This window comes from Heterodontus francisci, chromosome 20 (genome assembly GCF_036365525.1).
Source record: "Heterodontus francisci isolate sHetFra1 chromosome 20, sHetFra1.hap1, whole genome shotgun sequence".
In the NCBI taxonomy this organism is placed as follows: Eukaryota; Metazoa; Chordata; class Chondrichthyes; order Heterodontiformes; family Heterodontidae; genus Heterodontus; species Heterodontus francisci.
Genome location: NC_090390.1, coordinates 45,960,502 through 45,975,909, shown reverse-complemented (window position 1 = coordinate 45,975,909; position 15,408 = coordinate 45,960,502). Strand labels below are relative to the sequence as shown.

Sequence of the window (15,408 nt, the reverse complement as noted above, 5' to 3'; positions counted from 1 at the left end):
ATGTGGTTCTCTATTAGAAACTTTTATTTATGTCACCTGGAGGAAGAGGATGGCAAGTGAAAAAGGGATGCTTGGCAACTCAAATTGTACTACAGGCACGAGTGTTGCACCCGTCGAGCTGCTTTTAGTGACTGAGGGGATTGTTGCTTTGACACTTTGAAATACAGTGCTTCAGGAGGATGTGCTCCATCAGAGAGGTGGTGACAGATTTGTGCTGTGTGCTTGAAGCCACATTCCCACAGGCTTGGCACTGTCAGTGACATTGACTGCTCTCAATTTCTACATGTCAGGATCTTCCAAGCATCAACCATATCTGTTGGCTTCTCAAAAGTGCATACACCAGATAGCTGATGCATGGTTTGCAAAACCCAGCCAAATAATCTGGCTCTATGGACAGTGAGCAGTATTGTGAATTTCTTACGTATGTCAAGATATCCTGGGGTGAGGGGTTCATGTCCCACATAGGCTGTTCACAATTTGCTCATGAACTGTAAGGTATACAACTCACTCAGCATATGAACACAGAATTATGAATATCAGTTCTCACTACCATGATGACAAGGGTGCCTGAATTATTTAATTCAGGAAGAAAATTGCAATGTTAGCTGATAGGAGACCAAGAATACCTTAATATTAATAGCCAAGACTTTTTTATTTTATCATTTTTGGGATGTGATTGTCGGTGGTTTGATGCGATATTTCACTCTTACCTGCCATTTCAGAGGGCGAGTAAGAGTGAACCGCATTGCTGTGGGTCTGGAGTCATGTGTAGGCCAGACCTGGTAAGGTTTGCAGGTTTTCTCCCCTGAAGGACGTTGATGAACCAGATGATTTTTACATCAATCCAGTAGTTTCATGGTCATTATTAATGAGACTAGCATTTTATTCCAGATTTATTAATTGAATTTCAAGTCCAGCAGCTACTGTAGTGGAATTTGAGCTCGTGTCTGCAGAGCATTAGCCTGGGCCTTTGGATTACTAATCCAGTAACATTGCTGCTCCTGCTGCCGTCCCCCTATTGATACTTGTTAGATCCTTGGAAAGTATATTATTGCAGCCAGGCATCTGGAGTTATCAGCATTATAATTGAATATGTCATAGGGATCTACCCTTCACATGCTTTGATCCTTTAGGGCTATGGTGCGATACAGTGCTTTGAAAGTCTCATCATTGTGGTGGATTACATGCTGCACAGTTTTGGCCAATAGGCAGGCAAACATGGAGCTATTGGGGAAGGCCAGAACCCAGCACAACCAAGAGAAATTCCTATGAGCACGAGATCACAGAAGAAATAGCTACAAAATAACTTGCACAGGCTGCACAAAACCTTAAGCAGGTTTCCAGTGATCAAACTTTCAACCAATGCATCAATAGTCATCTGCTTTACACAATGTTTAGTTATGCCATACACTATATTGGCCAATGCAGCATCTCAAATCCCATTGATTCTCTTTCTTCCCTCGATCAAACGTCACCCATAGCAATAGCTCTTGCTACACAACAGCTTAAGTGCTGCTAAGTATTTCATTTGTGTGCATCACCATGCTTCCCTTTTCTGAATTTTTTTACACTTGAACCTAACCTATTCCTTTAACGTGCTCCCCTAGTGCTGTGTGCTGTCAGTTGAACAATTGATTGGGAGTGCTACTCTACTTCCTTGAGACAGCTACCATATCAGCAGTAGTGGAATCTACCAGGTCCTGCATGCTTTATAGCATGTTTAATTTAAGAGTGGGTTGGTGGGTAGGTTCTTGGTGTGCATTTAGCCAAAAGAAGCAGCACCCTCATTTCTGCCAGCTGCAGTCATGCCCATGATGAGCACTAACTGACCACATCCATTGATCTGTTTGACAATAAACCTGATTAAACCAATAAGATCTGTGAAGATATTGGTGATCTGCATATCTGGAAACCAGAGGAGAGTGCATATTCTATAACAGAGCTTTTAAGGCTTCTGCTACAGATGTTGTTCGAATTGTTGCACACCTTATGTTAAAATATAGTACATTAAATCATAGAATGTTTAAGGCACAGAAAGAGACCATTTGCCCATCGTGTCTGTGCTGGCTGAAAAACAATACACCTATTCTAATCCCACCTTCCAGCATTTGGTCTGTAGCCCTGCAGGTTACGGCACTTGAGGTGCATATCCAGACTCCTTTTGAATGAGTTGAGGGTCTCTCAACTACCCTTTCAGGCAATGAATTCCAGACCCCCACCACCCTTTGGGTAAAAAAGCTTTTCCTCATCTCCCCTCTAATTTTTCTACCAATCACTTTAAACCTATGCCCCCTCGTCACTGACTTCTCTGCTAAGGTGAATAGGCCCTTTACCTCCTCTGTATCCAGGCCCCTCAAAATTTTTAACATTTCAATTAGATCTCCCCTCAGCCTTCTCTGTTCCGAGGAGAACAGTCCCATCCTATCCAATCTTTCCTCATAGCTGCATTTTTCCAGTCCTGGCAACATCCTCGTAAATCTCCTCTGCACACGGTATTCAAGTTGTGGCCTAACCAATGAGTTACACAGTTCTAGTACAACCTCCCTGCTCTTATATTCTTTCTCTCGTCTAATAAAGGAAAGTATTCCATATGCTTTCTTAACCACCTTATCGACCTAGTGCTGTTGGGAGGAGTTTAAACTAATTTGGCAGGGGGAGGGGACGCAGACTCCTAGCAGAATAGGGACACAGCTAAACACAGGAAAGCAAACAAGTCAGAGGGAATACAGTGGAAGTAAGTTTCAAGGGAGTAAAACCAGGATGGATGGCCTCTACTTTAATGCCAGGAGTATTACAGGTAAAACGGATGAGTTAAGGGCAAGGATTGACACGTGGAATTGTGATATAGTACCCATCACGGAGACATGGTTGAGGGAAAGGCAGGATTGGCAGCTCAATATCCCGGGATATAGAATCTTCAGGCGAGACAGAGGAGGGGGCATTGCAATATTAGTTAAGGAGTCAGTTACTGCAGTAAGGCGAGATGATATCTTGGAGGGGGCATCAAATGAAGCTTTATGGGTAGAATTTAGGAATAAAAAAGGGACAGCCACATTGCCAGGTGTTTATTATAGACCCCCAGATAGTCAGCGGGAAATTGAGGAGCAAATATGTGCGCAATTCACAGAGGTGTGTAAAAATAATAGGGTAATTATATTAGGTGATTTCAACTTTCCCAACATTAATTGGGATAGTCATTGTGTTAAGGGCTTAGATGGAGTGGAGTTCTTAAAATGTATACAGGAGAACTTTTTCGCTCAAAATCAAGATCCAGCAAGGGAGGGTGCAGTGCTGGACCTAATTCTAGGGAATGAAGCCGGACAGGTGGTTGATGTGTTGGTGGGGGAGCATTTTGGTGATAGCAACCACAACATGGTACAGTTTAAGATTGTTATGGAGAAAGAAATAGACAAGTTGCAAAAAAAAGGTTTTGGATTGGGGGAGAGCAAATTTTAGTAAAATAAGGCAGGATCTGGCCAAGGTAGACTGGAAAGAGTTACTTGTTGGGAAATCTACACAAGAGCAGTGGGGAGCATTCAAAAAGGAAATGGGGAGGGTACAGGCCCAACATGTTCCCTCTAGGTAATAGGTAGGAGTAACAAACCCAGAGAATCATGGATGACCAGAAACATTCAGGGTACGATGAGAAGGAAAAGAGAGGCTTTTAGCAAAGACAAGGAGAGCAAATCAACGGAAGCATTAGTGGAGTACAGAAAATGTAGGATAGAGCTTAAGAAAGCAATTAGGAGAGCAAATAGGGAATATGAGAAAGCTCTGGCTGGTAAAAGTAGGGAAAATCCCAAGATATTCTATATCAATGGGAAGAGGATAACCAGGGAAAGAGTAGGACCCATTAGGGACCAAGGGGGAAATTTGTGGGTGGAGCCAGAGGACATTGGTAGGGTGTTGAACGAATACTTCACATCTGTCTTCACCCAAGAGAATGAGGATGTAGATATGGAACTCAGAGAGAGAGAGATACTGTGAGGTTCTTGAGCAAATTGTCATAAGCAGTGACAAGGTATTGGAGGTTTTGGCAGGCTTAAAAGTGGACAAATCTCCAGGTCCGGACGATTTGTGTCCCAGGATGCTGTGGGAGGTGAGGGTGCAGATTGCAGGGGCTCTGACCCAAATTTTTAATTCCTCTCTGGCCACGGGGGAGGTGCCAGAGGACTGGAGAACAGCTAATGTGGTCCCAGTATTTAATAAAGGTTGTAGAGATAAGCCAGGGAACTACAGACCAGTGAGTCTCACTTCAGTGGTAGGGAAACTATTGGAGAAAATTCTGAAGGAGAGAATCTATCTCCACTTGGAGAGGCAAAATTTGATTAGGAATAGTCAGCATGCCTTTTTCAGAGGGAGGTCACGCTTAACAAATTTGATTGAATTTTTTGAGCATGTGACCAGGTGTGTAGACGAGGGTAGTGCAGTTGATGTAGTTTACATGGATTTCAGCAAAGCCTTTGACAAGGTCCCACATGGGAGACTTATCAAGAAAGCAAATGCACATGGGATACAGGGTAACTTGATAAGGTGGATTCAAAATTGGCTTAGCTGTAGGAGACAGAGAGTGATGACAGATGGCTGTTTTAGTGACTGGAAGTCAGTGTCCAGTGGCGTACCACGGGATCTGTGCTGGGTCCCCTATTGTTTGTCATTTATATAAACGACATAGATGACTATGTGGGGAGTAGGATCAGTAAGTTCGTGGATGACACCAAGATTGGCCGAGTGGTTGACAGTGAGGATGAGTGTCTTGGGTTACAGGAAGATATAGACGGGATGGTCAAATGGGCAGATAAGTGGCAGATGGAATTTAAGGCTGAAAAGTGTGAGGTGATACACTTTGGAAGGAGTAATGTGACACGGAAGTATTCAATAAATGGCCTGACACTGGGAAGTTCCGAGGAACAAAGGGACCTTGGCGTGTTTGTCCATAGATCTCTGAAGGCAGAAGGGCAGGTTAATAGGGTGGTGAAAAAGGCATGTGGGACACTTGCCTTTATCAATCGAGGCATAGATTACAAAAGCAGGGAGGTCATGTTGGAGTTGTATAGAACTTTGGTAAGGCCACAGCTGGAGTACTGTGTGCAATTCTGGTCGCCACATTATAGGAAGGATGTGATTGCACTGGAGGGGGTGCAGAGGCGATTCACCAGGATGTTGCCTGGGAAGGAACATTTAAGCTATGAAGAGAGGTTGGATAGGCTTGGGTTGTTTTCGCTGGAGCAGAGAAGACTGAGGGGTGAGCTGATCGAGGTGTACAAGATTATGAGAGGCATGGACAGGGTGGATAGGGAGCAGCTGTTCCCCTTAGTTGAAGGGTCAGTTACGAGGGGATACAAGTTTAAGGTGAAGGGTGGGAGGTTTAAGGGGGATTTGAGGAAGAACGTTTTTACCCACAGCGTGGTGACAGTCTGGAATGCACTGCCTGGGAGGGTGGTAGAGGCAGGTTGCCTCACATCCTTTAGAAAGTACCTAGATGAGCACTTGGCACGTCATAACATTCAAGGCTATGGGCCGAGTGCTGGCAAATGGGATTAGGTAGACAGGTCAGGTGTCTTTAATGCATCAGTGCAGACTCGATGGGCTGAAGGGCCTCTTCACTTTATTATTCTGTGACCTGTCCTGCTACCTTCAGAGATCTGTGGACATTCACTCCAAGGTACCTCACTTCCTCTACATTTCTCAGTATTTTCCCATTAATCATGTATTCCTTTGCCTTGTTTGACCTCCCCAAATGCATCACCTCACACTTCTTCAAGTTGAATTCCATTTGCCACTTTTCTGCCATCTGACCAGACCATCAATATCTTCCTGCAGCGTACAGCTGTCCTCCTTGCTATCTACCACACGACCAATCTTTGTGTCGTCTGCAAACTTCTTGATCATGCCCCCTGCATTTACATACAAATTGTTAATATGTACCACAAAAAGCAGGGAACCCAGTACTGAGCCCTGCGGAACGCCACTGGAAACAGCTCTCCAGTTGCTAAAACACCCATCAACAATTGCCCATTCACGCTCTCCCTGCATACTCTTAAGCTGTGGGGTGACTGCATCTATAAATATGCTATCCACATAGATTTCATCCTCATGAATGCACCGCAGTGTCGCCAGCTGCCGCTCAAGTTCCAAAACCCGGAGCTCAAGCTGCCGCAATTGACAATGATTCCTGCATAAATAGTTTTCCAGGATACAGGCAGTATACTGGAGCTCCCACATAGCATAGGAGATGCACTCTCGAGGTTGAAGCACCTCTGCCATTCCTTTATTTATTAGTTGACCCTTTGCTACTGCTTAAAAAAAACCTTACCAATACTACAACACCTTAGAATTATTAATAAAATCTTACTAGTACTGCTAAATCCTACTAAAAATCAATACAGTTCACTAGTTAAAATAAACCTTACTCAAAAAAAAAAATACTCACCAGCTACTCACTTGTTCCTTATTATTAATTTTTTACTCTTTATTATGAATCTTCACACTTGTATAGATGTGGCCTAGAGACACCCTGGGGCACATGACAGTTTGGTGGGTGGAGGTGGGACCGAAATTCAATCGGGAGGGTGGACCAGGAAACATTGCTGGTTTCAGATGTTGGGGCGAAGGGGTCGGCTGATCGTGACGAGATTTTGCTTGGACTTGGGCAGCACTCCTGATCTTCCTGCCCCTCAAATAGTACTATAAAAAGCACTTATGGGCGTTATTCCCGTTCTGTTCCCAGCTTCGAAAAAGGGAAATTATATGACAATAGTTAAATCACGTGCAAAGTGAGTTTTGAGAATTTCTCACCACCTTGTGTTTGAGTGCACATATTTGTTGGACTGAATGGGTGCTTGAGTAACTAGTGAGAATGTGATGGGAAATTGGGACCCCTTTACCTCTCCTCCACCATGTGGTGACACCTAGCAGAACTTCGGATCAGCATTGGCAAGACAGAAGCAGTCTTTCTCTGCATGTGCCAGGAACTTTGCACCTTAATCCCTGATTCAGTCCACATTCCTGATTATTCACTCAGGCTGTACCTGATAATGAGCTACCAGATAGTGGTATAAGGGAAGGTATAATTGCCTTAGAGGGGTGTAACAAAGGTTCACTGGATTGATTCCTGGGATGAGAGGGTTGTCCTCTGAAGAGAGATTGATCAAATGGACCTCTACTGTCTGGAGTTTAGGAAAATGAGAGGTGATCTCATTGAAATGTATAAAATTCTGAGGGCTTGACAGAGTCGATGCTGAGAGACAGTTTTCCTTTGCTGGAGTTTAACTAGGGGTCATAGTCTCCGGATAAGCGGTTGACCATTTGGGACTGAGATGAGAAGATATTTCCTCATTCAGGGTTTTGAATCTTTGAAATTCTTTACCCCAGAGGACTGTGGATGCTCAGTCAATGAGTATATTCAAGACTGAGATTGATAAATTTTTGCACACTGTGGGAGAGAGAAGTTTTGGCAGAAGATCAACCAAGATCTTTTTGAGTGGTGGGACAGGCTCGAGGTACCATATGGCTATTCCTGCTCCTATTTCTTATGTACCTTATCATGCTTAACTTTGAGATGTCCTTTTAAATGCAAGTAACTTGGCAAATTTGCCTAACATTGATCCTCTTGAGTAGTGATTCTTTTGGTCAGTGATCTCTCTCGCCACTATTTCTACTGTGTTTTGCTTGCTGCATAAATAGTTAATTAAATGACAAGATAGTAGAGATTTCCAACTTTTGCTTTTTCTTCCACTTCTAGTTTTTGAAGAACCAGAAGATCCAAGCAGCAGATCATTTTTCTCTGAAATAATTTCCTCAATTTCAGATGTGAAGTTCAGTCACAATGGTCGGTACATGATGACACGAGACTATTTGTCTGTTAAGGTGTGGGATGTTAATATGGAAACCAGACCAGTAGAAACATACCAGGCAAGTTATTGAATTGGTATTTCAGATGATTGGTATCGTCTTATGCTTTAATTTTAAAATCATTTATTATTTATAGTTCTGTTCCTGAACTGTGCTTCATTATGTTTTGATGGCTCTACTTTCCAGGTGCACGAATACCTGCGGAGCAAACTGTGTTCTTTGTATGAGAATGACTGCATCTTTGACAAGTTTGAGTGCTGCTGGAATGGTTCAGACAGGTAATCTGTTCTGTATTGATGTGTTGCTGTTCACTTTCAACTTGATGGCAATCTTGCATGGGTACATATCCCATTCCAGGACTTAAGCACTTAAGTTAGGCTGACAAGTTAATAGAATATCAAGGGTGTGCTAAGCTGTCTCAAGATCCTGCTCTTTGGATAAAATATTAAACTGAGACTCTCTGACAGTATTCAAAGAGGAATAGAGAGTTTTCCCAGTGACTTTGCCAACATTCCTCCTTTACCCAATACTGCCAGTAACATGAAAAATACCATTCACCTCATATTTCTGGGACTTTGCTATGCACATGAGGGCTGCCAATTGTGTATATAAGTTACCATATCAAAAATTAATTTTCATGTGAAGTCTTTTGAAATCTGTGAGATGTGAAAAGATATGATATAAGTTTTTCAGTGTTAGTCTCAAAGCTGTTCTTGTACCAAATCAAAACCCAGTATGAACATTTTTGTAGTTCTTGCATTTGCATATAAAATAAAAATTGACTTGGGGCATGTTACAAGATTGTAATGCAGTGTTATCTAAGATCTAAGCTGTGTTGTAGCTTGTAAGTTGCTTTACAGACATACTAGTATACTTTAGTAAATACTGTTCATTCTAATTTGTTAAATCTTGATGTATAGTTAAGTTTGCCATCATTCATGGGGGCTAAATTACCTCAGAATATGGTCCTGTAAAGAAACAGACTTCCTTGTACTTGTCATTTTGAACAGTGATCCCATTCTGTTGTGTAAGCAGTCTCTTTTTGGATCATGCCCCTAACCTTTTTTTCTGTTGACCTTGTTTTGTCTTGACACAATAAAACTTGTCGTTTCACTATTTTATGCTGCTTTTCTGAACTATAAAATAGTGTTGATATATACAGTTCTTGTAGTCTGATTTTTCAGAAAGTTGAAGAAAATTAGCTTTGAAAGTTATCAACTGCACCCTTTTTGGCCAATGCAGCCTTTGATTTTTGCACTTCAGCCCTTCGCAGGCAGATTAGTATTCATCTCTTATATGGCTTCTCATACCAGTTTCTTCCAGTAATTATTCCCTGTTTCAAAATGCTATTACTAAGCATCGGTTCTTAATCTGAAACCTCGTGATTATTTTTGAATTTGCATTTGAAGCTGTTATTGAATTAAAGTTATCTGCTCCATTTCTTGTATTTCTCTGATGCAATTCATTTGTACTAGGAGGATGGGCAAAGTGTTGATTACCTTCTTTTGAGAAGTTCTTATTGTATCAATGTTCCTAATTGACTGTAGATTTACTAGTAATCAAGTCAACATGCAAAAGTTTATATGGCACATGTTCTGGTATGCTTCTAGTTTTGCAATACTACCCCTACTAGCTGAGAGAGTACATTTCATGTTAATGTATATGGAGCTTAGCCATGCTGCTTAGTGAAAGTCAAATTGCTGCATAGAAAGGTTTTACTTCCACTGAGCAAAATAGGATAGTTACATCTCCATTTATCTGGAACAGACTCCCATTCTATAGACAGGAAAGGAAAATGCACAAGACAAATTGGAAAGTGAAGGAAAAAAATAAAGGAGGAAAAGTGGGCAAATTCTTCATATGCCTAGTGGTGGTATCTATAATTACAGCTTATTGAAATTCTAGTGATAATCTTGGCTGTGCCCTACTAGTCATGTATTCTGCCTGATTTGACAATCGGATGATGTAGAGGAAGTTAGTAATGGTATATTCTTCTATAATGCCATCAGTGACTGTCATAACACCTGACACCAGTAAGCAGTTCTGCACACTCACTCCCTTTCTGTGTGCTATGTATTTTATTTGGAAATTTATGTTGAACTGACATTTATTTGCTTTTATTTATGAACAGTGCCATCATGACTGGCTCATACAACAACTTCTTCCGGATATTTGATAGAAACACCAAACGGGACATCACACTAGAAGCATCAAGAGAAAGTAGTAAACCACGTGCCATCTTGAAACCACGTAAGGTTTGCACAGGTGGGAAAAGGAAGAAGGATGAAATTAGTGTTGACAGTCTGGACTTCAACAAGAAGATTCTGCATACAGCTTGGCATCCTAAAGAGAATATCATAGCTGTTGCTGCAACTAACAATTTGTATATATTCCAGGACAAAGTAAATTAAAATTGCCTTGTTTTAGGACGGGACTTGTTCTTGCATAGTTAAGTCTAGCAATTTCTCTTTGAAGGAAAAGATCTTGTTCCCAAAAATTAATACATTTGATGCGCATACTTCCTTGTACAGCTACAGGAGAAGCGTTGACCTATTCGTTCGTACTTGTGATGCATTTCTGCCTTCAGTCAGGATGTTATCTTCCATGGCATAGATCCTCTCCATGTGAGAAGCAGAAACAGATTGGAAGGACAGTGCTGGTCACATAAAGCTATCTCTTCAAAATTGATTTACTTAATCAAGTCTGAGCTTTCCATTATGATAAAAGACCAAAAGTGAAACACAAGGCATAGTTTAATGTCTGTGCAATCTGTCCTTACTGTGTAATTTTTGGCCTTTCTGAACATGAGTTGTGCTTGATTATGCCTGTAAACATTCCTCCTCTGCCTCAGTCTTTTAGGCTCAAGTGTCCTAAGCTTGAACACTTCAGTGGGCTTTGAGCAGGGTCAGTGGACATGTTTTTCTTTCTCTTATATAACATTTACTCACTGTATCTATAACCACACCTCCTGGTGTAAAAACCACTTAATAAAATAACAGAAATCATGAAGAAATGTGTTTTTAAATCTGAAGATATGTATGTGGCTTTGTGATTCTTTTTGCAATGTGTACTAGGAAAGCAGGGTTGAAGTGACCTGAGCTTAACATGGATTAGTGCATGTTCTACATTCTCTGGACAGCAGAGTAAGTGACATTATTGTATGATACTAGAAATTCAATTTCATTTGCAGCGTATTTCGCAAAAGCGATAACTGAAAAAATAACTGAACTCCATTATTATGAAAAGAAATTATATTTTTATAGTCTGCAGAATTTTTTTTTTTGGTTTGTTTATCTGGGTAACCAATTTAAATGGAAGTGGAAAAGTTAAATAAGTTGTCTTACACTTCCTGCAAATGACCGTCTCTAATGAGTGCTTCCTTTGAGCTATGACATTGTCGAGAATCAGCAATAATCCTATACCTCATCGTTCATTTCAGATTATTCATTGCAATGCAGTAATAATGTCCGCTTCAGTTCAAAGAATATATAACTGCCTTCATCTACATTGCTAGAACAAAGGAAAGTTAGAATGTTCACCCTACATTTACAGAATTAACATTGCAGGTCGACAACCTTCCATCGGTTTTTATGAAAGGTCATTGACTTGAAACGTTAACTGTTTTTCTGTCTCCACAGAAGCTACCTGACCTGCTGAATATTTCCAGCATTTTCTGTTTTTATTTCAGATTTCCAACATCCACAATATTTTGTTTTTGTACATTTATTCATTGTCTTTTGCGCTTGCTCACTCGCGCGCGTGCTCTTGGTCTTTGTGTCTCATGCAAAATATGAGTAGACCTTGGTAAAAATCATGAAAATAAACAACTTTTATATTCATACACCTTTTTGACTTCAATTCTCCTTTCACCCCAGCCCATTTCTGTAAATAAATTTTGTATAACTTGCTTTGTCATAAAATTAGTGAATTTCCATCCAATCTTCTTAATTTGAAGTTGTGTTCATACAGTAAATACACTTCTTATTCCCTTCAAAAACAGTTTTTATTAATTTTTTCCCCCATGTAGTTTTTAGTATAGGTTCAGACAGCATATTTTTTTTCTTCCCCTCCTCACTCTGCAAAGTTTGTTAGAGTAATGATTTTCTCCCATTATTCCCCCATCCCAAAGATTTTCTGTGCAGGAACTGTTTAAGCTGTGATAGCTTTAATAGTGAAAATACTTGTGATATACAGTTTCTTATTTAATTTATTTCAACTTTGATCAAGTAGTTTTTGAAACTACTTTTTACTATTATTTCTATGTCAATGTTTTTCAAAATCATGTAGAATATTTTCATCAAGTCCCAAGTAATTTGCTTGCAGTGTTTTCTGGCATAAGTTGTAATGCATGATTATGGTAAATTACTCTGACAAGTTATTGAAACCAAGAAAATTGAAAGCAATAATTTCAAGGGATCCTGTAATGTTTCGCATGAAGTGCACAGACAACTGTATTAATCAATGTTGCGATGAATTTACTGTCCATGGATTGGTATTCTTAATACTTGCAGCTTCTAATGTGTTCTAACTTATTGAATGTTAAATGCTTTGAAAATATAAGTAGGAACATTGTATTACAAATGTAATTGAGTTAAAATGTCATATTCAAATTAAAATGTACTTCCTTTTAGCACTTTTGAGCATTAAGTTTGACCTGGTTCCAAAACAAGTTCAAGTGTGCTAAAACAGTAATTTGCATGTGCCTTTTTATTGTTTTTCTTTATTTTTATATATATATAAAACATAGCATTATTTAATACCTTTTAATTGTATAAAATCTGTTTAGATTTTAAGGTGTACATGGCAAACGATAAAGTTCTAAGTAAATGGATCCTTTTTAAAACTACGGCACAAGATTTGTGGGAAGTAATTAGTTTTGTAGTTTCAAAGTTGTCAAGGTGGAATTAAAATTGGGAAATTTAGTATAGGATGAAAAATCAGTGTTCTATTTCACTATTGTTTCCTAATAATGCATTGGCTTTGGTTTTCTTTCAGTTTACAAGGTTAACATCTTGGAGTAGTTGTCCCCTTTGGGGCTAGTTACTTCCAATTCATATAATTTCATTTAGGACTCATCACTTGTTGAACAAAATCTAGTCCAGTTGTTTATATATTTCTATTCCTTTCAGGATGTGGAAGCCAGGAAAATTTGGTTTAGAGCTGGTGTTTAGTTGATGTATCAATTATTTCATAGTTTATTAAGAATAATTAAATATCCAAATGTATTCAAATGTTGTGTTCTATTCACCTCTTTTTAGTTCATTTATGTTTAATTTCTAAGTATCTTTTTTGAATGCATTTTCTACATCTTGTCCAGTTAGTGTGTTAACCTATTACATGAAAGTCAAATTATCCAGATCATTTTTTCCACAAAAGAATTTGCCTGTAGTTAAATATTACTGTTTTCAGGCACTAAAACTGCCTCGGGAGTGAAGCCAATATACTGTTAACCTCAACAACAACAAAAATTCATTCGGTGTAGAGAATAAATGCAGTCATGTGTTCAGATACAATAAAATGTTTGGGAAAAGTGTGCTTAGTTAGGAACTAGTAGATTTAATGGGTCCTTTAATTCTACAGCTGCATTGTTCCTACTATTTATGTACTGCCATTTATTTGCCTTTTTTTTTGCAGAAGTCCACTTAGTTTATTTTTAAGAACTATTGTGTAAAACTGTAGGCAATCCAGATGGAACCACAGAATAATACAGCACAGAAGGAGAACATTCGGCCCATTGAGTCTGTCCAGGCTTTTTCGAAGAGCAATCTAGTTCCACTCTTTCCCCGTATCCCTGCAATTTTTTTTCTCCTTTAGGTGTTTATTCTTTTTTGAAGGTATCCACAGATGGGTCATGAAAAGTATAAACAACATTTCCCCCCCCCCTCCCCCAGCTGCATCAGGCAAGTCTTGGAATACAATTGCGTCCAAGCATCTTGTCACCAAGTTCACTTTTTGTTACCAGTCAATTGGAGAGTGTCATTCAATTTTTTTTTAATTGCCTTCACTGTGTTGTAGCTCCAGAGACATAATGAGTGCTTACTGCTTGACTCAATTTTTCCTGTATCTCCATTATCAAAACTATAGCTACTGATGAAGCACCAGTGTTGGTTAATGAAAATGGTTCCATTCAATCTCTAATTCGTTGTTTCTTGAAATAAATAATATGCTATACGCAGTTTTTGTGTGTGGTGAGAAATTTAACCAGTGAAAATGGTAATGCTCATCCTGAGGAAAAATCACCTATTCCTAAATTTCCACTAACTTGTTAATTTCTCATCTTTTACTGCTATTCCATAAACTGATGTCACACCTGAAGAATTTGAACTTCAGAATTTTTCCTTGGTCTGTTGTAGGGTCCGAAACCATTTATTTATCTTATGAATAGTTAACTATTGTTAACTAGAAAATTAACACAAGGTTTTGTTTTGAAATAGATGTTTGGCCCTCCTTATGTGTTTGCACAGACAAGTATATGGTGATGGAAATTTGATTTCAAGTCCGAACAATCATAATGTAAAAGAAAGTCGAATTGATTTTTTTTTTGATGTGTATATGGATACAATATATGCTTTTCCCTAATGAATTTATGTAGCTGCTAACATTGTGTTTTGATTTTTTTTGGACCAAAGTAATGACCATTGGTCTTACAAATTAATGTAGATCATGCAAGATTAAGCAGTAATTCAGGTCATCTTAACTTATCCATCCAGGAAAAAACACATTATTCTTGACCATCTTTCTTGCATGAATAGATTTTCAGCTTCAACTCCCCCAGCCAGAAGACCATTTCAAGTATTTTCTCTTTGTATGAAGAACTTTTGCTGATGTGCTAAGTTGTCCATTAAATAATTTTAGCTTAAGCTCTTTTATTGCGCTGTTTTGGCTTACACACTGGACACACAAACTATAATATTTGATATATATCTTTATAAAGTCTCCTCTTAGTTGGAACTCTTTCCTAGAAATGAGGCAGTTTTTGAATGGCCTGAATGTTCCCTTATGATGTGATGGTGAAAACTGAACCCAATATTCAAAGGGCATGGCATCTTCTGGCTATATTCTACTAAAGTAGTAATGTAACACAGCATTCTGTTTGCTTTATTGATTACTTAACATTGATTTGACATGTTGAGTGTTGTATCTATGTTCTCACCCAGAAAATTTTAACTTCTTTAGCTATTTCTACGCCATTGTAATGTTTTGAGACTTTCACCTATTTTCCCTAGAAAGCATTTTTTGTTTAAATTATATTGTACGATGATAGATTCAGTTTAAATAGGGTCAACTCCCAGATGTTGTAACTTATTTGGAAAGCAGATTAGGGTAAGTTAATTGGAACACTGGATAGCTCAGCTGTCAAATGTATATATTATGGTCAAGTGAGGAAGGGTTGAAGGGCTTCCCTCTTTTCCCCCCTCCTTGTTAGGCCACAACAGGTTTAATTCTTTCTTAAAGTGGACCAGATGGGTTTTCTTGAGTTAACGAAGAAAGAGGTTAACTTTATTGTACCTAAATCAAACTAATAAAATAACACGCCAGCTTTCACTCGCACAC

At 39.1% G+C, this 15,408-nt stretch overlaps 1 protein-coding gene across 4 annotated transcripts in view; it reads left to right on the top strand.

Annotated features, from left to right (window-relative positions):
• ppp2r2d (protein phosphatase 2, regulatory subunit B, delta) overlaps positions 1 to 13,085 on the top strand; it is a 96,816-nt gene extending 83,731 nt beyond the window's left edge. For all 4 annotated transcript variants that reach the window (XM_068052712.1, XM_068052714.1, XM_068052715.1 and 1 more), the window contains 3 exons: positions 7,745 to 7,914; positions 8,041 to 8,132; positions 9,986 to 13,085. In XM_068052712.1, the coding sequence (XP_067908813.1) occupies positions 7,745 to 7,914; positions 8,041 to 8,132; positions 9,986 to 10,265 (542 nt within the window). In that variant the 3' untranslated portion in view covers positions 10,266 to 13,085. The remainder of the gene's footprint in view (positions 1 to 7,744; positions 7,915 to 8,040; positions 8,133 to 9,985) is intronic.
• Positions 13,086 to 15,408: the final 2,323 nt, after the last annotated feature.